At 30.9% G+C, this 22,521-nt stretch overlaps 6 protein-coding genes across 6 annotated transcripts; 5 read left to right on the top strand and 1 right to left on the bottom strand.

Annotated features, from left to right (window-relative positions):
• Positions 1–545: 545 nt before the first annotated feature.
• Positions 546–3,190, top strand: LOC107010672 (protein SRG1-like). The gene is made up of 4 exons (XM_015209964.2): positions 546–842; positions 1,880–2,127; positions 2,469–2,793; positions 2,866–3,190. Exons 1-4 carry the CDS (start codon positions 594–596, stop codon positions 3,127–3,129), a joined length of 1,086 nt encoding a protein of 361 aa, XP_015065450.1. The 5' UTR covers positions 546–593; the 3' UTR covers positions 3,130–3,190.
• A 4,554-nt stretch (positions 3,191–7,744) lies between these two features.
• On the top strand, positions 7,745–10,237 carry LOC107008909 (protein SRG1-like). The gene is made up of 4 exons (XM_015208122.2): positions 7,745–8,163; positions 8,824–9,071; positions 9,280–9,604; positions 9,833–10,237. The coding sequence occupies exons 1-4, from the start codon at positions 7,918–7,920 to the stop codon at positions 10,094–10,096; spliced, it is 1,083 nt and encodes a 360-aa protein (XP_015063608.1). The 5' UTR covers positions 7,745–7,917; the 3' UTR covers positions 10,097–10,237.
• Positions 10,238–12,976: 2,739 nt separating this feature from the next.
• On the top strand, positions 12,977–14,762 carry LOC107008908 (protein SRG1-like). The gene is made up of 4 exons (XM_015208121.2): positions 12,977–13,320; positions 13,593–13,840; positions 13,927–14,254; positions 14,371–14,762. The coding sequence occupies exons 1-4, from the start codon at positions 13,069–13,071 to the stop codon at positions 14,635–14,637; spliced, it is 1,095 nt and encodes a 364-aa protein (XP_015063607.1). The 5' UTR covers positions 12,977–13,068; the 3' UTR covers positions 14,638–14,762.
• On the bottom strand, positions 14,761–17,026 carry LOC107008907 (TBC1 domain family member 13-like). Its single transcript, XM_015208119.2, has 9 exons — positions 16,638–17,026; positions 16,442–16,534; positions 16,230–16,334; positions 15,993–16,145; positions 15,797–15,895; positions 15,574–15,702; positions 15,292–15,471; positions 15,082–15,198; positions 14,761–14,987 (listed from the first exon to the last, which is right to left on the bottom strand). The coding sequence occupies exons 1-9, from the start codon at positions 16,956–16,958 to the stop codon at positions 14,805–14,807; spliced, it is 1,380 nt and encodes a 459-aa protein (XP_015063605.1). The 5' UTR covers positions 16,959–17,026; the 3' UTR covers positions 14,761–14,804.
• A 2,028-nt stretch (positions 17,027–19,054) lies between these two features.
• On the top strand, positions 19,055–21,108 carry LOC107010450 (codeine O-demethylase-like). Its single transcript, XM_015209736.2, has 4 exons — positions 19,055–19,439; positions 19,974–20,221; positions 20,296–20,608; positions 20,684–21,108. The coding sequence occupies exons 3-4, from the start codon at positions 20,411–20,413 to the stop codon at positions 20,945–20,947; spliced, it is 462 nt and encodes a 153-aa protein (XP_015065222.1). The 5' UTR covers positions 19,055–19,439; positions 19,974–20,221; positions 20,296–20,410; the 3' UTR covers positions 20,948–21,108.
• On the top strand, positions 19,194–20,392 carry LOC107010048 (protein SRG1-like). Its single transcript, XM_015209318.1, has 3 exons — positions 19,194–19,439; positions 19,974–20,221; positions 20,296–20,392. The coding sequence occupies exons 1-3, from the start codon at positions 19,194–19,196 to the stop codon at positions 20,390–20,392; spliced, it is 591 nt and encodes a 196-aa protein (XP_015064804.1).
• Positions 21,109–22,521: the final 1,413 nt, after the last annotated feature.

Below are 22,521 nucleotides of genomic sequence, written 5' to 3'. Positions count from 1 at the left end.
CACTCTCTTTTTATGTAATTTGATTTCATAAAATGACAGTAAATTCTTATTTCTTTCAAGTATTTCCCAAATTTTCATGTAGTACGATATAAACTCTTATCGTATGCATCTATTTAAAGTTTTACGTAGAGGTATACAAAAGAATTACAAGTAATAGATATCCATATTAACATTTCATATTAAGACATATTTTTTGTGACGTGGAACAAAAATCATTTCAGTATAAAGCCAAAACATTTTTGCAATGTTCTACAAAGGTAAACAATGTCATACGTCTATTGAAACAGAATAAATTTGGATTATAGTCTTCTTTATTTATTTTTAGAATAGTTATTGAATGAGTGACATGATCATATGACGAAATAATTGATTTTCTAGTTTTGAATAAAGGAATTGGATATACTCATTTCGCGATCATATTATTTGGTCCTTGTTGACGTGAAAAATAGGCGGTGACCGTAAATCTGGTACCTCATGATGATACAATGACAAAATGTATATATCGTCATATATACAAAAATTTGAAATTACTTCTACTATATATGTATCTCTTTGGAAGAAATTCATAAAACCCAAATTAATTTTCAAGTGCAATGGAATCAACGCCGGCGGCAAAAATGAACTTTGGAAAATCTCTGTTAGTTCCAAGTGTTCAAGAGCTTGCCAAACAGCACCTAACCAATATTCCGGACAGGTATGTCTGCCCAGAGCAAGAAACTCCGGTCATATCCACCGATGCGTCGGTTCCAGTTATCGATATTCAAAAGTTGATTTCAGGTGATTCCATGGATTCTGAGCTGCAAAAGCTTCACTCTGCTTGCCAACAATGGGGTTTCCTACAGGTTTCATTTTCTTCATAGTTTTGTTTAATTAATTATTCTGGTATGTTTGTTATGAATGAAATTTATTTGCATTGAGAAAAGGATTTTCTTAAAGGGAAAAGGGTCTGATATACCCCTTGTTAAGAAAGTGGCTCATATATATCCCTATTTGTAAAAAAATGACTCACATATACCCTTTTCCTCTAACGGAAATGAAAAAAATTTAATCTAGATTTTCATTATTTTTTCTAAAAAATATAATCCATATGAGTAAATTTAATCCTCGTCAAATATATTTTTTTTGACTTTTTTTAGTTTCGATCACTAATTTATAATTATTATTTTGATAATCAAATTTATTTATGTTTCACTAATATTCTTGTAAAACTTATTGTAGATGACCAAATTTTTTTTTCGAATACGAAATTAAATTACAATACACACAAAAAAATAGTTTTTTTTTTCTTTAAACTAAGGAATGAAAGAAAAAAAACAAAATAAGAATAAGAAACTCAAATAATTATAATAAAAGAAGTCAAAAAAATAATTTATGTATGAAAAAAATTAAAATATACCTTGAACTTTGATACAAGAATCGTATATATCCCTAAATAATTTTTTAAAAAAAATTAGAAGTAAAAATATAAATTTAAAATTAATCTTTTAAATTCCGTTAAATGAAGGGTATATGTGAGCCATTTTGTAACGGCAGGGGTATATGTGAGCCGTTTGTATAACGGTAAGGGCATATATGAGCCACTTTTATGACGAGGGTATATCAGCTTCAAATGACAAAGTTGAGGGGTATATCAGACAAATCTGAACTATCAATTGTTCTCTTTTTCTACGTGAACATAATTTTTATCTAATTAGTTCAAATTAAACATCTAATATGAAGAGTAGTATCACAATAATGGAGACTAAAATGCATAATCCTTCTCATTTTTAGTCGTATGACCATTGGTTTGAAAAAATTACTCTTTGTTTAACGGTAGAGCGCCTAGCTTTGTAATTGTGAAAAGGTTGTAAAATTTGTTAGCATATTGTTGAATGTTTAGGTTATAAACCATGGAGTGACACCTTCGTTAATGGAGGACTTCAAGAGAGAGGTTATTCAATTGTTCAAACTTCCAATAGAAGAAAAGAGGAAACTATGGCAACAAGAAGACAGCTTTGAAGGTTTTGGGAGTGTATTCGTTGTATCGGAGGAGCAGAAGCTTGATTGGAGTGACATGTTTGTCATAGTAACTCTTCCTCCTCATCTCCGCAAAGTGGACTTGTTTCACAAGTTGCCTTCAAAGCTCAGGTAACTTACATATTAAAAAGTAAATTTAACACCATCCTAATAGCTAATGTGGCGGCCATGGAAATTAAGAGCTTTGAAGAAGAAAGAATTGAAGATGGAATAAGTGTGAAGATATGGCAACCAGCTTAATTCAACCCCTAAGCTCGCTTATGAGGAGAGGATTGTCCAAATCCATATAAGCAGACCGTCAGTTCAATCTCCAACCATTGTGGGACTTTAATCCACTCTTAACATAATATTCTTTGAGATCAATTATTACCAGACTTTTTGTTGAAACTTGTGTTTCTAACTTGTGCCTTGATCTTCACCCTCTCCATTATGTTTGTATGTTTATAATGCAGGGACATCATGGAAGCATATTCTAAAGAAATCAAGAACCTTGCAATGATTATCGTGTGTCAATTGGCAAAGGCTTTAAGGATGGATGAAAAGGACATGCGAGATCTATTCAGTGATGGTGTACAGTCAATAAGGATGAATTATTATCCGCCTTGCCCTGAACCAGACAGGGCAATTGGCTTAAGCCCTCATTCTGATGCGGATGCCCTCACCATCCTTCTCCAGCTCAATGAAACTGAAGGTCTACAAGTCCGAAAAGACGGCATTTGGGTGCCTATACAGCCACTCCCAAATGCTTTGATTGTCAATATTGGGGATATGATGGAGGTAAATTACAATTGTTTGTTTGGTTTTATTCACATTCTCATCATGTTGATGTGTTATATTTGACTTTGGCAGATAGTGAGCAATGGTGTTTATAAGAGCATTGAGCACAGAGCAATTGTAAACTCAAACAAAGAGAGGCTATCTGTTGCAACATTCTCTACCTTCAACCCCGATTCCGAATTAGGACCTGCACATAGCCTCATTGGACCGAATAATCCTCCAATTTTCCGAAGAGTTGTCGTGCAAAAATATTTACAGGACTTTTTTGCACGAAAACTTGACAGAAAATCATACCTTGATTTCATGAAGGTGAAGGCAAGGAATGGAGAATCCTAGGTAGCATTTGATACATAAGTTACTCTTGTCGTTGAAATTTGGAGTTTCGATCTGTTTTATTACTATAAAATAGAGCAGTAGAGTATACTTTTCATCAATTTCATTGTATGGACTATGATGAGAGAAGAAAATAAAAAATAATAAGTAAATGATTTGGAAATAATAACGGAGGAAAACAACGCATATCCATCTCAAAGTAAACTACATATATGTTCCATTTCTGCTAACATATATATTTTTTAAATAATTAAGATAATAAAAAACATCATGTGTAAGAGCAATATAATTTGAAGAAAGAAAGTACAAGTTGAATTTGCTAAATAATTAGGCTACTTGAATAACTTTACTGTTCAATACAAAATATTAGGACTAAATTTTAAAAAAATATTTAAATTTAGTTGTATAGGTGCAATCTGTAATCAGATAATAAATATGTGCTTATTTGTACAACTAGAACATGACATGATAAAATATTAGTGACACCAAAATTTTAAGAGTTAATATTACTACAAATAGCTCTGAAAAATCTTATCCTGAATTAAATACAAATATAACACATATAATGATTTTATAGTTTAAACATAAAACTAACCTTTTTTTAGTAGTACACTTGTAGGAGTAATTTTAAAAAGCTAGTATCTTAAGAGCCTGTTTGGCTCAGCTTAAAAACTGGTCAAACTGACTTAAAAGCTGATTTTTGACTTATTTAGTTGTTTGGCAATACTCAAAATAGCTTATTTTAAGTTAAAAAAAACTTATTTTAAGCCAAAAGTTAAAAGCTGGGGTAGGGGTGCTTTTTTTTTAGCTTATAAGCTGTTTTAAGTTGACCACATTTTTATCTTTTTTGCCCTTAATATTTTTATACAATCTCCAAATTACAACATAACCCTAACATCTATTTCTTCCATTTTTCCCTTTTCACGTTTGGCATAGCAACTTCAGCACTTTTATCCAAACACATAACTGCTTATTTTAAAAATAAGTTTCAGCACTTTCAAAAGTACTTTTTTAAAGCTGCTTTTATTAAGCCCATCCAAACGGGCCCTAAATCTGTATTTCAAACCATCATAACATGCATTTAAAGAGCAATGATATCATATTATAAATATTTTAAGAATATGAAAAGATTGACTAGAATACACGAAGAAGATAAAATTATGACCTATGTATAATCAGTAAAAATAAAAAAATTTAATATTAATATAAAATGAGAATATAAAAAGAAGTTATAATGGATGATGAAATTTTGACAAGTGAAATAATTTAGAAAACTTATAGACATGTGACCTAACTAAAATTAATTGTTGTTATACAATGTCTTCCCTACTCCTACCAAACGTTTTTGTTCCTCTAACCATGTAGTGAAGGAGAAGGTGAAAGATATAAATAAAATTATGGCAGTAAACATTTTCAAAAAGCATTAATAAAAAATTTGGATTCATTGAATTTGAGAGGGACTAATGAATTTTGTTATACTTTTTTTTATGTAAACAAAAGTTATTTAAATGAAGATTTGCTTATTATTCAAGAATAAAATGGTAATTAACTTTTGCTTCATTTTTATAATGGATATTAATTACTATTATTTATGAATAATAATTCATTTCATAGGGTTATTTTTGAATTTTAACTTTTGGTTTTTTTATTTATTTTTAATAAAATAATTAATATTTTGATATATATATATATATAATATTTTGAATTTTAAGTTTTTTGCAGGAAAACTTGATGGAAAATCGTATCTTGATTCCATGAAGGTCGACGCGAGGGATGATGAATCATAGGTAGAATCTGATATATGTCTGTCTTGTTGTTGTAATTTGGAGTTCCCCTGTTTTCTATTTGTTAGCTGTATTGACGTGAAGCAAATATTAATATGTGGGTTACTTTAGACACTATATTTTTGGGTTGAGAGAAATTTCCATGAATTTATTTTAGAGGAAAATACACAACTATCCCCTAAAAGTTGCAGTGAAGCCGGATCATACTAAAGATAAAATTATTTTTAGAAAATGGTAGAGTTAATTTTTTTTTTCCGATAAAACAGAATGGAAAAACAATCTTATATTAACATGGATGAGCTTTTTTCACGAAGAAAGTTTTGCGCCCAAATGTTTGTATAGCGATCGGAAAAAAGTGATTCTTCCTTCCTATCGCATGAGCAAAAATTGTGGATACCTACCTAACATGAAAATCCTATTTTTCTTCTTTTTATTTGGCTTAAGTTTATTTACTAATTATTTACATTCTTACTCGTTGAATTACACGAAATACAAATATCATTACGCCACGTTGTAATATTTCTAGCTAGCTCCTCCTATGTGGAACAAAATATTTAGTGTTTGAAAATGCCACGATCTAATAAGGTCTAGTAATTGCAGGAAAAAAATGTCAGGTTTAGACATTCGAACGCCAGAAAAAATACTCTCAAACAAAAAAAAATAAATTAAAATTAACAAAGCAAAAAGCCTCCACTTTTTCCAGGGAAAACACATCAAAATAATTCGAAGAGTATAATAAGTTCAAAAATAAGTGATATGTTTAAACTGCAGTATAAAAAATGAAATCAGTGCTATCAGTCCCAAATTTAGCAACAAAACCTCCAAATCGAACACCGAACACATTTTTACCGCCGGAGATGCCAATCTGGTGGTTCTTCCCGCCATCACCGCCGAAGAATTGGAGGTTGTGGTGGCGACCTTCATCGTGCCTGCGGGGAGGATGATAGTACAGACGGGAAGTTTGAGGACAGTGAGAATTGAATCTGGCTACCATTCTCACTCCGGTATCCAATAGCTTCACGTACTTATTCATCTTATTTATGATTTCTTAAGCACACTGCAAAATAAAAAAAATGCTCAAGTAATGTGGCACAGAAAAAACAACTAATTTCAATATCAGTTAACTATTTATAACATAAAAATAAAATAACTAAACTATAATAATGAATAAGTAAGAAAATCACTAAAAGTTACAAGTTATTTTAGACATAATATATAAATATGTCCCTTCATTTAATTTTATTTTATATTTACGTCCTCTAATTTTGGGTGTGTACTAATAGATACTTAAACTTATAGATCAGGAACGACTCTATGATTTGAAAAATAAGGCCTTTGCCTTAGGCCCTCAAATTTCGTGGGCCTCAAATTTTTGTCAAAAAATAAATTATATGTTAAAATTATCATAGAAAAATTAATTATTTATGATAAAAAGTACATAATTTTTTTAAATATAAATTATTTATATGTCTTTTGTACTTTGTTAAAAAATAAGGATTTATAATTGCTTCAACAATACATATAATAATTGTCTCACTTTAAGGATGTTTTTCAATTTTGAGTTGATAAATCTTACCTAAAACTAGTAACTGAAAAAACAATATAAAGTACTAGAGTGATAATTTTTATCTAAATAGTGTAAAAAATAGTTTTTGAATAAACATGCATATGAAGTATATTTATATTTTAGACCACGAATTGAAATTTCGCTTTAGGCCCCCAATTATGTTGAGTCGTCCCTGAAGTATATACATGAGTTCTATGTGGCATAATACACGTCCCACGTAAGATGCAAATTGTCATGTAGGATACCATGTGGTAAGTATGTGCATTGTTTGGATTAAACCGAACAACCAAACCAAATCAAATCGAATTTTTATTTGGATTGACTTTTTGGTTTTCGGATTGGTTTTAGGTTAATAAAGTACTTTATTTTGTTTTTTGGTTTGATTTCAAATTTAGAAATAGTTAACCACTTTTGTCCCTTTTTTTGGTTATTAATTGTCTTTCATGATGATTACGTTTATTTTTTATGTTTGAATTATATCTATAATAAGTATACTTATAAGTATTGTGCTTTAAGTTTTACTGACGAGTTATATAATAAAGTACATTTAAAAGATTAAATATTATTATTTTGGTTATATTAATATTGACATAACCAAATAATCAAACTGAAAAAGTCGAACCGAATAGAGGGAAACTAAATCAAACCAAATTTATTTTGAATTTAATTGGGTTACACTTTACAAAATCAAAAATTGAAAAATTCAAATCGAATAATACAAAACCAGAACAAAAATCAAATATGTACTTCTACGATATATAGAATACATGTGTCTATTTTTAAAAACATAAATATGAAATAAGATAAAGTTAAAAATTATATTTATTGTACTGTGTTTTTTTGTATGGTGTACTATTTAATAGTCCCTATTTTATGGCTGCCCCCTAACATGATTGACATGTTTGTTTTTGTTCTTCAGAGATCGCCTTCTCATGTTAAAAATCAAACATTAACCAAACATTGGTTAGTATAACCAATCGAGGATGGAGCTTATTTTGCTCTTAATTAGAAATCTTATTTCGAAATTTGAGTAAGAAAATATCTTTGCTAGAAAATATATTTTTTAAAATTAAATTTAAATTAATTAAATTTTAATATAAATATGTGAAAAAGAAAATGAATTTGATACTAATAAACTATTATAGTTTAGTTCCTTAAGTTTCGTATTAGTTGTCATTTCACATTTTGTTTTTGCAAGTTGTTTAGAATATAAATTACATAAATACGACAGCTAACCTTATTTTAAGAACATTTGATATTGTAAAATGATAAATAAGTTGGACAATGTCACATAATTAAATGTGGATTTTTTTTTTAATATATGTATAGTTTCAGCTTTGGCGCACCTACATCTGAATTCTCGAATGCCCTAATTTTGGAGAAATTGATTAAACCCAGACCCGAATTTGATAGAAATTTTCAAGTTTGTAACAAGAGCCAATGGATTCAACACCGGCAAAATTGAACTTTGGAAAATCTCTGTTAGTTCCAAGTGTTCAAGAGCTTGCCAAACAGCACCTAACCATTATCCCAGACAGGTATCTCCGGCCAGAGCAAGAAACTCCGGTCATTTCCGCCGGAGCGGAGGTTCCAGTTATCGATGTTCAAAAGTTGATTTCAGGTGATTCCATGGATTCTGAGCTGCAAAAGCTTCACTCTGCTTGCCAACAATGGGGTTTCCTACAGGTTTCATGTTCTTCATAATTTTGTTTAATTATGAGAATAAATTTTATTTGCAAAGCTTCAAAAACACTCCTAAAGTTTATGTTTTTCTCTCACTAATGTGAATTTCCAACTTTAACTATTAACAAATGTTTATCGAAATACATTTTATGTATCAAATGTTCATTTTTACTACGATGATATTTCAAGTAGGAAAAGGATACAACTGTAGTAGAAATAAGCAACTTTTATAATCTTGGCCAAACATATTCTATTCTTGACGTTATTTTCATCTATTTAGTTCAAATTAAACATATAAGACATGTAAAAACTTATTTTCAGCTTTCCTTCACCCCATAAAAAGTGTTCAGATTTTAACTTCTCAAGGATAAACTGTAATATCAGAATAATAGAGTCTAAAATGCATAATCCTTCCCATTTATTGGTCGTATGGCGATTGTTAAGGGAAAAGTCTCACATCGGTGGTTAATGAGATGGGTGGGCTCGTTACAAGGCTTGACAATCCTCCTTCCTATGAGTTAGCTTTTGGGGCGTGAGTTAGGCCCAAACTCTAATTTTAACAACGATCACTTTAGAAAAGTGACTTCTTGTTTTCTTGTAGAGTGCCTAGATTTGTAATTTTTAAAAGGTTGATGAATTTGCTAGCATATTGTTGAATGTTAGGTTATAAACCATGGAGTGACACCTTCGCTCTTGGAGGACTTCAAGAGAGAGGTTATTGAATTGTTCAAACTTCCAATGGAAGAAAAGAAGAAGCTATGGAAACAGGAAGACAGCTTGGAAGGTTTCGGGCATGCATTTGTTGTGTCGGAAGAGCAGAAGCTTGATTGGAGTGACAGGTTTGGCATACTCACACTTCCTCCTCATATCCGCAAAGTGGATTTGTTTCAGAAGTTGCCCTCGAAGCTCAGGTGCATGTCTCCTTACAAGAGTATTACTCTATTTGAGTGTTCATTACTTAAACGATCATTGATAAAGGAGAACACAATTACTTTTCGTTTTTTATAAATTAGGTAACCAGATTGTTAACTATACTTTTTGTTAAAAGCTTGTATTTCTAACTTGTGCCTTGATCTTCGCGCTCTAAGATTTTAATATGTTTATGTGTTTGAAATGCAGGGATATCATGGAAGCATACTGCAAAGAAATTAAGAGCCTAGCAACGAGCATTATATGTCGATTGGCAAAGGCTTTAAGGATGGATGAAGAGGAAATGAGAGATCTATTCAATGATGGTATGCAGACGATGAGGATGAATTATTATCCGCCTTGCCCTGAGCCAGACAAGGCAATTGGCATAAGCCCTCATTCTGATGCTGATGCCATCACCATCCTCTTCCAGCTCAATGAAACTGAAGGTCTCCAAATCCGGACAGACGATGTTTGGGTGCCTATAAGGCCCCTCCCAAATGCTTTGATTGTGAATATTGGGGATATGATGGAGGTAAATAACAACTTCTTACTGAGTAATTTATTTTTCAAAAGGGTAGTGACGTAATGATAATTGGAGTTTTGGTCTGCAAGTTATTGGTTTGGTTTGGTTTTATTCACAGTGTCATACAAGTTATTGTTGTTGTTTGTAAAGAAAGAGCTCACACTCTAATAAGATTCTCTATTGTTGAAAATATCATTTCACATATTGTGGACGTAAATGTGTTATTTGACTTGGCAGATAGTGAGCAATGGAGTCTATAGGAGCATTGAGCATAGAGCAATCGTAAACTCAAATGAAGAACGGCTCTCTGTTGCAACATTCTGTGCGTTCAACCTTGAGTCCGAGTTAGGACCTGCACACAGCCTCGTTGGACCATGTAATCCTCCTATTTTCCGAAGAGTTCCCATGCACAAATATTTACAGGACTTTTTTGCGCGAAAACTTGAAGGAAAGTCATACCTTGATTCCATGAAGGTAGAGGCAAAGGATGATAAATCCTAGGTAACATTTGATATAGTATAAGTTAGTTACTCTTGCTGTTGTAATTTGGTGTTCCCCTGTTTGATTACTACAAAGAATAAAAATATTGTACTCTTCATTTCATAAAATGTGACTTGTATATTGAGAATATAAATTGTTTTTTGGTGGTTCTATTATATTGGTATAAAAGAACTTATGATAACATTTTATGGAAACCGATAAAAGGAAGAATATTAGGACAATATTTGAACAACGTTAATGTTAAAACATAGGTTAGAGCAAATTTGAATAAAAAGTAATTTTTTTTACTATTTTACCTTATTTTCCAAATAAATTGCACTTTATTTGAAAGGATAAAAAGACTTCTAAACAATGTGAAATTAAATAATAACATCTATCACTTAATAGTTTGATTAAAAAATGTCTCTATTATTACTTTGGGTCAAAAATGATAAATATATTATATTTCCCTTTTTCTAAACACATTTTTTTCTTAATACCATTATTGTAATTTATTATTAATTTTCATATTTATGAACTCATAGTTCATCATTAATTTAATTTAAATGATGACAAAAAATCTTATTAAGATAAAAAATATTTGTATCTTTAAATTTTTCGAATTGAAAAATAATAAACATTAGCTTAATAGAATCTGATGTTAAAGTTAAAATGTGTTGAATAACCATAAATCATGTTCTTGTGAATTTGTGATGTACAGTAAAATCTCTCTAAATTAATATAGGCGGGATCATGAAATATTATTATTTTATAAAATATTATTTAATCGGTAATTAATATTTAGTAATTTAAAGAGTATTTGACACTGAAAAACTGTTGAAGGATGGAATCTCAAAGAATTTGAAAGAACCAATTTGTGATTAATGATCTCGGTTACTGTAATAAAATAGACGTTAATAACATATCGGATGGGTGAAAATGATATACGTTTAGAGGTCCAAAGATTAGAATTAACAAATTGTGAATATCATTTAAAAAACAATGTTAATGATAAAGTTAAAGATGACACAGTACATTAGGAACCAGTACGCGTAAGGAAACACTTACATCTAGAACTCTTCACAATTTTTTGGGGCAATTAGAAAAGACAACATCAAAACTTTTGGATGAAATAAGAAAAGTTAGAGATGAACTTCAACTAAATTTAAATTTTAATAAAAACAGAATATAATAGAATCATATTTCACTAAATTTTCTAAGATATATTTGTACTTTTAAATAATTATTAATTTATAATATTAATGGGACCATATATTTATATAGACATAATACATATATTGGACCCTAAACTTATATTCAAATTTTAACTTTTACCTCCAATTTTCATAATGCACAAACAAACACTTTAAGTATCCAACTTTTAAATAAATAAACACTTGAGTCCTATATGACACGATACACGTAGGACATCATGTAGGACAAAAAATGACATGTAGGACATATGTGTCTATTTGTTCAACTTTATACAAGTAAGTGTTTATTTGTGCACATCCAAAATTGAAGGGCATAAATTTAATTTGAAGCAAAGTTAAATGACACATTTATGTATGTATTATGCCATTTATATATGGATCTTTTAAAACTATATTATCTTATTATCTTATAGAAATGAATTATTTTTTTCCTTGACACAAATCACAACCAGAAAAAGTTATCATCTTAAAGAGATTATTAATTAGTCAAGTATTCATTTAGTGACGTTTAGTGTATGCTAATGAGAAAGTCCCGACCCTTTATAAAGATAAATAATTAATTAAAATGATGGACAGACGGGATAAGATTTTGAACTTTATGGAGATATTTTGTTAAATTGTTCCCGCAGGAACAAATTTGAATACGTAACGTCTGGACAATTTATGTTGAATATAGGTGACTAATTAGGCAAAATGATTTGAAATTGTAGGTACATTACCAGATGGACCACGTGTTTATTTGTGGAGGAAAATGACATAAATAATTTCTTAATTATAAAAGTAGGTCTAATGATTTTATAGCTGTACACTCAACAGATTCAAGTACCTTAATTATATTCTCATTAATTTTAATTTTTAATTATAAATTTATCAATTTCAGTCTTTTCAATATTTAAAAACTTATCAGATTTGATTTTTATCCATTTTTAAAAACAAAGTAGCTTAGGTTTATATTAACCGATTCTTCGTAAAATTAAATCTTTAATCCATTTATAAAGTTAATTCTCTATCCCATCATTTTTTATTCAAACTACTTTTATGAAAAGAACAATAACGTCAACAATTCAAAATACAATTAATGAGGAAAAGAAAATATAAGTCCTAATTTTATTCAATTGAAAATAAAATTAAGCACTAGAATATGCTAATTTGTGTCAATTTTTTATCTAATTTACTCAAAAAAAAATTACGTAAAATAAAATGAATAGAATAATAAAATTGATCTTTTTTTTTTTAAAATTTTTTTGCAAATCTACCATTTTATAAATTTCAGTTTCTGAAAAACTAAACAAATTATGTTTAATGAAGTTGTTATAGTACAAACTTTGAATTTAGCGCGTAATAATTTTTTTCTTTTACATATTCAAGACATTCGTAGCAATAATATGCTTCATTTTATCTTCTATTGAATAAAATTATGATTTTTTTTTTCGTTGTAAATTTTATTTTTAAATAATTAAGATCAAGATTTTTCACAATTTGAAGAAAAGATAACGAGAAAAAAAAACAATAGAAGAAGTTGCTAAGGGATTTAATTTCTCTTAATATAAATCTAAAAATAAAACTCTTTCACGATAATCAAGTTGAGATGGTCAACCGAACATATACTAGACAATTAAACATGACCTTTTTTCTTTTATATTATATAATACACGTTATTCTAGACAAATAAAAATGTCCATTATTTCTTTTTGCATTATATGATACACGTATTATTTCATATCTCAATAAGTTTACTTTGTGAAGCAAGTTGAGGAAAAAAAATTAAAAACTTCATCAATGGAAGAAGCAAAGTTGAGAAAGCTAGGTGGTTCTCTGAAAGTCCCTAAGGTTCAAGAACTTGCAAAGCAACAACTAGCAGCCGCTCCATCGCGATATATACGCGATGATATTGAAAATCAATCATATTCTTCCATATTACCTCAAGTTCCAGTTATTGATATGAAAAAATTGCTGGAAATTGGAGATATTGATGATGATTCGGAACTCGTGAGGCTTCATCTTGCTTGCAAAGAATGGGGATTTTTTCAGGTTTATATATCAAAAAACACTGTTTTCTTTTTTTAATTATTGTTTTATGTTACAAAAATGTTGGAGTTGACTTATTTAACCATCTCAATAATACAACTGCACTCCAAAACATACAATAATCTTATTAAATATAACAAGTGATATTCTTTTTTGACCTATTGGAACTAACCTAGGAAGAAACAAAATCTAACAATCTTTTTGATTATCGATCATATCTTTTAATTTAAAATAAATTGATGATATCGATTTTTTTTAAAAAAATACATGTGCAGTTGGTGAATCATGGAGTGAATTCATCATTGATGAAGAAAGTGAAATCGGAAATCAGAGCATTTTTCGATCTACCAATGGAAGAGAAGACGAAATTCGAGCAAGAAGAAGGAGATCTCGAAGGATACGGGCAAGCATTTGTTGTATCTGAAGAGCAAAAGTTAGATTGGGCTGATATACTTTACATGATCACTCTCCCTGCTCATTTGCGAAAACCTCACTTGTTTCCAAAGCTTCCCGCCTCACTCAGGTACGACAATATATAACTGAGTTCACGATTAAATATTTAGTGAATCTTTTTATTCTATACAACATTTAAATTCTTGGACCGATAAGGGATGCATTGGAACAATACTCAACAGCACTGAAGGAACTTGGCATGAAAATTCTGTACGTAATGGCAAGAGCTTTAGGGATGAAAACAGAGGATATGAATGTATTATTTGAACAAGACGGGACACAAATGATGAGAATAAATTATTATCCTCCTTGTCCTCAACCAGATCGCGTAATGGGGTTATGCCCTCATACTGATGCTATTGGTCTAGCTATATTACTTCAGGTTAATGAAACTGAAGGTCTTCAAATTAAGAAAGATGGAGCTTGGATTCCGGTTCCATATCTTCCTGATGCCTTTGTTGTCAACATTGGAGATATTTTAGAGGTGAGAAATAAGTATATATGCAAGTTTGGTGTAACGAAAGACATTTTTCAGTGTGGGAAAAGTTATTTTCTAGTGTTTGGTTATGAGAGAACTTATCAATGTTGTTTTATGTGCAGATTGTGACAAATGGAATCTATAAAAGCACTGAACATCGAGCAATTGTGAACGAAGATAAAGAGAGGATTTCCATTGCTACATTTTTGAGCCCCAATCTGGATGGAGATTTAGGTCCAGCTCCTAGTCTCCTCACTCCTCAATACCCTGCAGAATTTAGGAGGATTGGAGTGGCTGATTACTTCAAAGGATATTTCTCTCGAGAGCTCGTTGGAAAATCATATGTCGATTCTATAAGAATTGGAAATGGAGACGATGGAAGCAATTGATAAATGTTTGCATTTTATGCCCCTTGGATACCAACAGATTGTTTGATTTGGATGGACTTTTTACTGTATCATTTTGTGGATGTATAATGTTTGAATAAATTGTGGCAGTTGTTGTGGTTTAATAACATCATTATTGTTTGATTTTTATGTATCAAATCGTATATTAGCTACCTAAAAATGGTTGAATGGAACGATGTATCCATGTTTATACCCTGTGCTACTTGGAGAAGATGCTCAACATCTACTTCAGGGAAATGTTGTAAAAGCTTTAAGTTGCCAACAAAATCACCCCTAATTAGTTTGCTTTTAACACACATCAGCATAGCACAACAGATCCTCAATAGCATCTCCTGTAAATGAGCCATGGAGTTGGATGAGAGTGTCTTATATATTAGATCAACCACAATATCCATCCATATAAACACACATTGGTCGGATAAGTACCTGAAGGCCAAAAGGATTGCTGAGAAGCGTATCCCAGATCCTTACGATGTGATGCAAGCTAAACTCCTGAGTTAGGAGCAGAGTGATCCACCTAAATGCATAGAATTGCGGGTTAACCTGAAATCAAAACATTAGCTAGGACGACTGATATATATGTGAGCAATAACTTAGGTATTTATAGCTGTGCCTAAGAAATAGGTTCACATTCACCTTTGTTTTAAATTCAAGATGGTGCCACAATTCTTCATCATTAGTTTTCAATAACTCTGACAATTTCGAAAGAGTTGAGTGGACACCAAATGAACCGCAATCAAATTGTTGACAGAAGTGATCCACACAGCTACTCATTAGTATAACAAAACAGGAAAAAGTATCTGCTTCTATATTTGCCTGCATAGTGGAGAAAAACAAATGAAGCTTCTACTATTAACGAAAGAGTTGGCGAAGGCATCAATATAAACTGTAAGAGCAAATTTGAGGAAGAAAACTTACAACATTACGTTCATCATTATCGGTGTTGAAGACATAGTACAATGGGGCCAAGACCTCATTCATACCTTGTACATAACTAATTGCAGGATTTAATTTCGCAAACAACAGAAGAACATTTCTCATTGACTCCTGTAAAGCAAAACATAAATTCGGAAAGAAAAAACTATCACAGACTAAAATGTTAATTAAAATCAAGAGTTGAGAGATATAAGTAAAATGTTACTTTATTCTTCGTAGATAGTGATGAGTCTCCTGAGAAGAACTCTAAATCTGGATGAGTTCGCTGCAAATCACGGTCTATCTGCTCCGAAATTTCTGTAAACTACAAACACCACCATTTGTATTTTGTATTCATAAAAAAACGATCTTCATGTGATATAAAAGGTTGCAGAAGAACTCGCGGTGCAGTAGGTACTTGCCTCAAAGTACTGATGCCATATGCTAGTTTTACCTAAACTTAGTGGATGATCCTCTTTAGAAATATTGTAGCGTTTAAGGGGCTCAATAACTCCGCTGCTAGTGTCGTGTCCAAGCAATATCATGCTTTTATCTTTTCGACATGACAATTCTGACTGTCTAGATCAAAGATTTCTATGAAGTAGCCATAACAATAAGGGACCAGCTAAGACCATAAGTTACAAGGTAATGCAGCTTACAGGTTTTCGTAGAAACTCCTCTTTTAGCTTGTCATATTTCAATCGACTCTCGTTTAACTCCTTCTCCCATAGGTCTCGAGAAGTAGGTAAATATCCCAACAGTAGCTGCAATTTATAATCATGGAAAACAGAGTTATTCGATTTCAATTTCAACACATTTGGCGAAGAATATAATGCTTATACTAATGCGATCAATTAGGGTAATTAATAACCTTCCAAATTGTTGCTCGCAAACTCCCTCCATCAGGAATACCTGAACTGGCAACTCGTTGCAACTTCTCCAAATTAATCTCCTTTCGAGAAATCTGTTTCACAAACAACATCAATGATCAAAGAACGCGACAATGAAGTAGTAATCACCTCTAAGCAAAGAGCGGAAACAATGAAAATTGTGATTAACAGTCTCACCTCATATTCAAGATCAGATCGTTTATCATCATCGTTGCAGGCGTGCAATACAATTGATTCCGATTTCCTATTTTTGTTTTGGGGAAAACTTATAAGCTCATCATCAAAATCATAACATTGATCCTTAATCATCTGCTTCAGAGCAAACTCGCGAGTCAGATCAAATGTCTGTAATTCTTCACCAGATTCCATTTCTTCATAATTACTTTCTTCTCTACCATGATGGAAGCCATTGATCACTAAACTTCCAATCTTTTGAGGAAATACTACTAATTTCCTCGGTTTTTCTGGAACGTTGAGCTTGCTAATCTTAGGCATCATTTGCTCGAAAGAACGAATGATTGAGGAAAAAAAAGTTTCTGCTTTTCACTTCAAAAGAAAAAAAAAGATATTTTTAGAAGGATTTTGGTTTATTATTTTCTTGTTAAGAGAGGAAGAGGAATGTCAGTTAGCCGTTTGAATGGTTGGCGGGTTCTTTTCCTAAGAGTCAAATACTTACCTGCTAGTTATATTTTTTTTCTCAAAATATATCCTTTCAGGTTATACTTTTGATTTAAATATATTTCTATTTTGACACAAATTAACCCTTAATTTAATTAGACACACGCAACAAGCTCAAAATCTCTTTATTCACAAATTCTTTCTAATAATGTAAAATCAACCACAAGTCATGTTCATGAGAAGGTCCATTTGTAAAAATAATTTCTATAATGATTTATTTGGTTTTCCAATCGTTTTCTTTTCTTATTGTTTTCTCAATTTTGCTTTCAATGGTCAAATAGAATTGCTGAAACTGTTCCGATAAATTTGGTACCTTACGATCAGGGGCGGATTTAGGAACATAGAAGGTGTGTCACGTGACAATTTCGTCGAAATTCTTTATCGAATATACCTATATATATAAAAAAAAGAGAGCATAATACATGAATGTGCTATTTAACTTGGCTCCAAATCACATTTGTACTCTTTAACTTTGGATGTGTACAAATAGACACTTAAATTTGTATAAAGTCGAACAAATAAACACACATGTCTTACATGTCATCCAATATATCATTTTTCGTCCTACGTGGTGTCCTACATGTATTGTACCATGTAGAAATTATGTGTTTATTTATTTAAAAGTTGAATAATTAAAGGGCCTATTTATGCATCATAAAAATTAAAAGTTAAAGTTAAAACTTAAAGTTAAATTTAAGGTCCAATATATATATTATACCAAAATAAAAACACTTAAAAGGATAAAATAATTTACAGGAAAGTTTTTAACTAAATGTGGCTAGCTTAACTGTGCTTACATTCATTGCATGACGTCAATGGTTTGATTCTCGGGGCACATTTTTTTTGTTTTTTATTCACTTTTTCTGTTTGTTTTATTTGCATCTTAATTTTTTTTTATGGATTAGAGTTATAGTTAAATAAAAATAGCGTTGACCTCCTTAAATCTATATTTCTGATTTGTGAATTTTCTTTTCGTTCTTGTTGATCTATCATTCTCATTCGCATCTCAAATTTCCACATTAGGTTAATATTTTTTTGTTATTCAATTTCTTTTTATCATGTGCTTGAATTTTTATTTTTATTTGTTTATAATAATAATTTTATTTTTTACTATCTACTTGTTACAATGAAATAATTTAAAATTCATTAGATTGATTAAAATTGTCTGCAATCCTCTATTATTTGATCCTCAATTACTAATTGTACAGATCAAATCATATTAGTCTAAATTTTTAATGGAGAGTTATTATTCTCAATTTTTTTTACAAATGTTCAAAATCAATTTTAACGACTCAAGCTTCAAGTGACTTACGAAATCGAATGAATGATGAGTTTTTGAGTGATTGTTTGGTGCCTTATATAGAAAAGGAAGCATTTAGTCGTATTTCTAATGAGGATATTATGTATACCTTTCAAAAATATGGAATCTCGGGAGAACTATAGTTATGTACTCAAATTTATTTTATTATTATCATCTGAGTCATTTTTTATATATATATAAAATTGCAATGATTTTTTCATTTTTTTGAGTTATTGAAAAAGGTTATCCGACATGAATAGTGATCTAAAACTTCTGTAAAATAGAAAAGAATAGAAATAGAATGTAATTTAGAATTTAGACTATAGGATTTATGTAAATTATACAAACAAGGCCTATAACTTCTTCTTTTTTTTCTTTTCTTTTTCATCTTCTTTTTAAAGACGTAATCATTTATTTGCAATGCAATCTCATGTTGAATAATGTCGTACATAAAATTTTATTTAATAATATAAAGATGTAAGTGGTTTAATTATAATATTATCTAATTAAAAGAGACCTCAAATTTTTGGAGGTCTAAAATAAAATTTTAATTGATTTTCTTCCTCGGCCATTTTGCCCCTTTAATAGTGATATCGCTTAAAAAAAATGTTGTATATGCCACTGCTTACAATTAAACAACGGAAAATGGCATATATAGTTAAAAAATTAAAAATTATACTATTTATATACTATATGGTTTTGGAAGAGAGACCCAAATTGATTTTAAAAAATATTCAAGTTTGCAATAAAAGCAAATGGAGTCAACGCCGGAAAAATTATACTTTGGAAAATCTCTGTTAGTTCCAAGTGTTCAAGAGCTTGCCAAACAGCACCTAACCAATATTCCGGCCAGGTATGTCCGCCCAGAGCAAGAAACTCCGGTCATATCCACCGGAGCATCGGTTCCAGTAATCGATCTTCAAAAGCTGATTTCAGGTGATTCCATGGATTCTGAGCTACAAGAGCTTCACTCTGCTTGCCAACAATGGGGTTTCCTACAGGTTTCATTTTCTTCATAGTTTTGTTTAACTATTTCAGATAGTAAAAGGAAATAACTAATAGTTGATGTGTGTTTTGGTCGATTGTTGATGATAGTTCAAATAGGAAAAATGAACCACATAGTTGATGAGTGTTTCGATAAATTGTTGACCATAATTCAAATAGGAAAAGTGAAAACTTCATAGTTTAGTAACTTTGGAAGTAAAATATTTATAGTTAAATAACTTTTGAGTTAAAATAAAATTGAGTGAAGAGTACAGTTGAGTGACTTTCTAAGAAAAAAATCCATAGTTGAGTGACTTTTGAGTTAAAAATTAAAGTTGAGTTGACTTTGTGAGAACAGAGTCTATTAATTGAGTGAAAATCTATGATATTGTCTCAAGAATAGTATCACATTAGCTTTAATCCTTCTCATTTATTGTTGATAGTACGAGTGTTAGTTTAGACAAAATTAGTCTTTATTTTCTCCTAAAAGCGCCTAGCTTTGTAATTGTTAAAAGGTTGTAAAATTTGCTAGTATATCGTTAAATGTTTAGGTTATAAACCATGGAGTGACACCTTCGTTAATGGAGGACTTCAAGAGAGAGGTTATTCAATTGTTCAAACTACCAATGGAGGAAAAGAAGAAACTATGGCAACAGGAAGACAGCTTGGAAGGTTTTGGGAATGCATTCGTTGTATCGGAGGAGCAGAAGCTTGATTGGGGTGATATGTTTGGCATAATGACTCTTCCTCCTCGTATCCGCAAAGTTGACTTGTTTCAGAAATTGCCCTCGAATCTCAGGTGCCTATCTCCTTATAACTATATCCCGCTCTCCTCATCTTTTAATTAATAGGTTTGTGTGTTTTGAAATGTAGGGACGTCTTGGAAGCATACTGCAAAGAAATTAAGAGCCTAGCAATGATTATTGTATGTCAATTGTCAAAGGCTTTAAGGATGGACGAGAGGAAATGAGAGATCTATTATGCAGTCATGAGGATGAATTATTATCCGCCTTGCCCTGAACCAGACAGGGCGATTGGCTTAAGCACCCATTCTGATCCTGGTGTCCTCACCATCCTTTTCCAGCTGAACGAAACTGAAGGTCTACAAGTCCGAAAAGATGATATTTGGGTGCCCATAAAGCCCCTCCCAAATGCTTTGATTGTGAATATTGGAGACATGATGGAGGTAAATGTTCTACTACCGCTGAAAATATTGTTTTAAAATATTATGCGCGTAAATGTGATACATTTGACTTGGCAGATATTGAGCAATGGTGTGTATAGGAGTATTGAGCACAGAGCAATTGTAAACTCAAATGAAGAAAGGCTCTCTGTTGCGACATTCTATTACATGAACCTTGAATCCGAATTAGGACCTGCACACAGCCTCATCGGACCACATAATCCTCCCATTTTCCAAAGAGTTTCCGTGCACAAATATTTACAGGACTTTTTTGCACGAAAACTTGACAGAAAATCGAACCTTGATTTTTTGAAGGTAGAGACGAGTGATGGAGAATCGTAGCATTTGATACACTTGTACAAGTTATTGTTTGCTGTTGTAATTTGGAGTTTCTACGTTTTTATTTTTCTGTTATGTCATAGTCTTTGACTTACTGTGGCCTCGTCTCAATAAAAGCCATGCATATAGATTGATGAATGGTTATACAACTTTGATTCTTATTACTCCATCGGTTCATTTATTGATATACTTATTTAACCTATCTATCGCTACCAATTAATGTTTAGTATTGAATCTTGAAAAATGATATGGATAATAGTATTAATGCTAAGGGTAAAATATGACCAAAAAAAAATTATTGTCTTTTCTTTATACATCAAAAATGACAAATAAAAATAAAAATTTATTTTAGGAATAAGTGAGAACTCATAGAGAAACAGAGCTCTCTTCTTCATCTTCTTCGAAAACCCAGTTGAGTAACAATGCGGTACATATGAGAGTACACATAATATGGTGTTAGAGATTCCAGTTACGGTTTCTCTAATGATGCAGCAATTAAACGTATAAGGGATAACAACTAAGGATTTCGATTTCGTAATTTTCACAGCCGTCTCCGTTATCTAGGGTGGAAGAAAGCCCCAACCACTGGCGTACTTAGTTTGGGTTTCTTTCAATGAGAACCTTGCCGGTAACGGATCGGTTCGCCGCCGATCCAATTTGAGAACTGGATCGGGTTAACAAGATGAGGTTGTGCTAAGTAGCAGCTCTTTGTTTAGGAGAAAATCGCATCTTTTAACTACTACTAGAACAAAATCAAGGCTAATTGACCCACCTGAGCAAAATTAAAGGTTTACTTTGAAATCTGGGATTTTAGGGAGAAGTACTCAATTTGAAGATGACGAAGGATTTACCAGAAGAGTATAAGAAAATGAAGTTAAAATAATTCTATCTTCTTTAGATGGTGAATTTGATTTTGATAATTGTTGCTTTTCTTTGTTGTCTAACTATTAGAAAATTTAATAATAGTGAGCATATAAATAAATTTATCTTAACGGCAAAAGTATAATCTACTAATATTAAAATTTTGGAGAATATTTTTGACGAATAGTCAAACGACTTGTTCTCTCTATATATTTTAAATTATTTATAGTTTATTTATTTATTTAATATATTTTTATTAGTGTAGACATTGTTCATCAATTTCTTTAGTTATTTTTTTTTTTAAAGAAAAGGAAACATAAATTAAGTGAAAAAAAACAGAAGATAAATAATTAATAAAAATGATGGACAGACGTGATAAGATTTTGAACTTTATGGAGATATTTTGTTAAATTGTTCCCGCAGGAACAAATTTGAATACGTAACGTCTGGACAATTTGGGTGTGTTTGGTATGGAGGAAAATGTTTTCATGGAAAATGTTTTCCTAGAAAATGTTTTCCTGGAAAACAAGTAGATTTTGAACTTATTTTCTAATGTTTGGTTGGTGAGTAGAAAATATTTCCAAAATGATTTTTAGTGTTTGATTTATTAATGAAATTTGTTTTTGAGAGACATCTTTTGTTTTTACTTAAGTAAAAAATAATTTATGACATTGATAATATTTTTTAAAATCAAAATTATTATTATTTTGGGGTGG

Source organism: Solanum pennellii, chromosome 2, assembly GCF_001406875.1.
Source record: "Solanum pennellii chromosome 2, SPENNV200".
Classification (NCBI taxonomy): domain Eukaryota; kingdom Viridiplantae; phylum Streptophyta; class Magnoliopsida; order Solanales; family Solanaceae; genus Solanum; species Solanum pennellii.
Note: the sequence above shows the minus strand (reverse complement) of the source record. Positions and strands in the feature narration are given on the sequence as shown.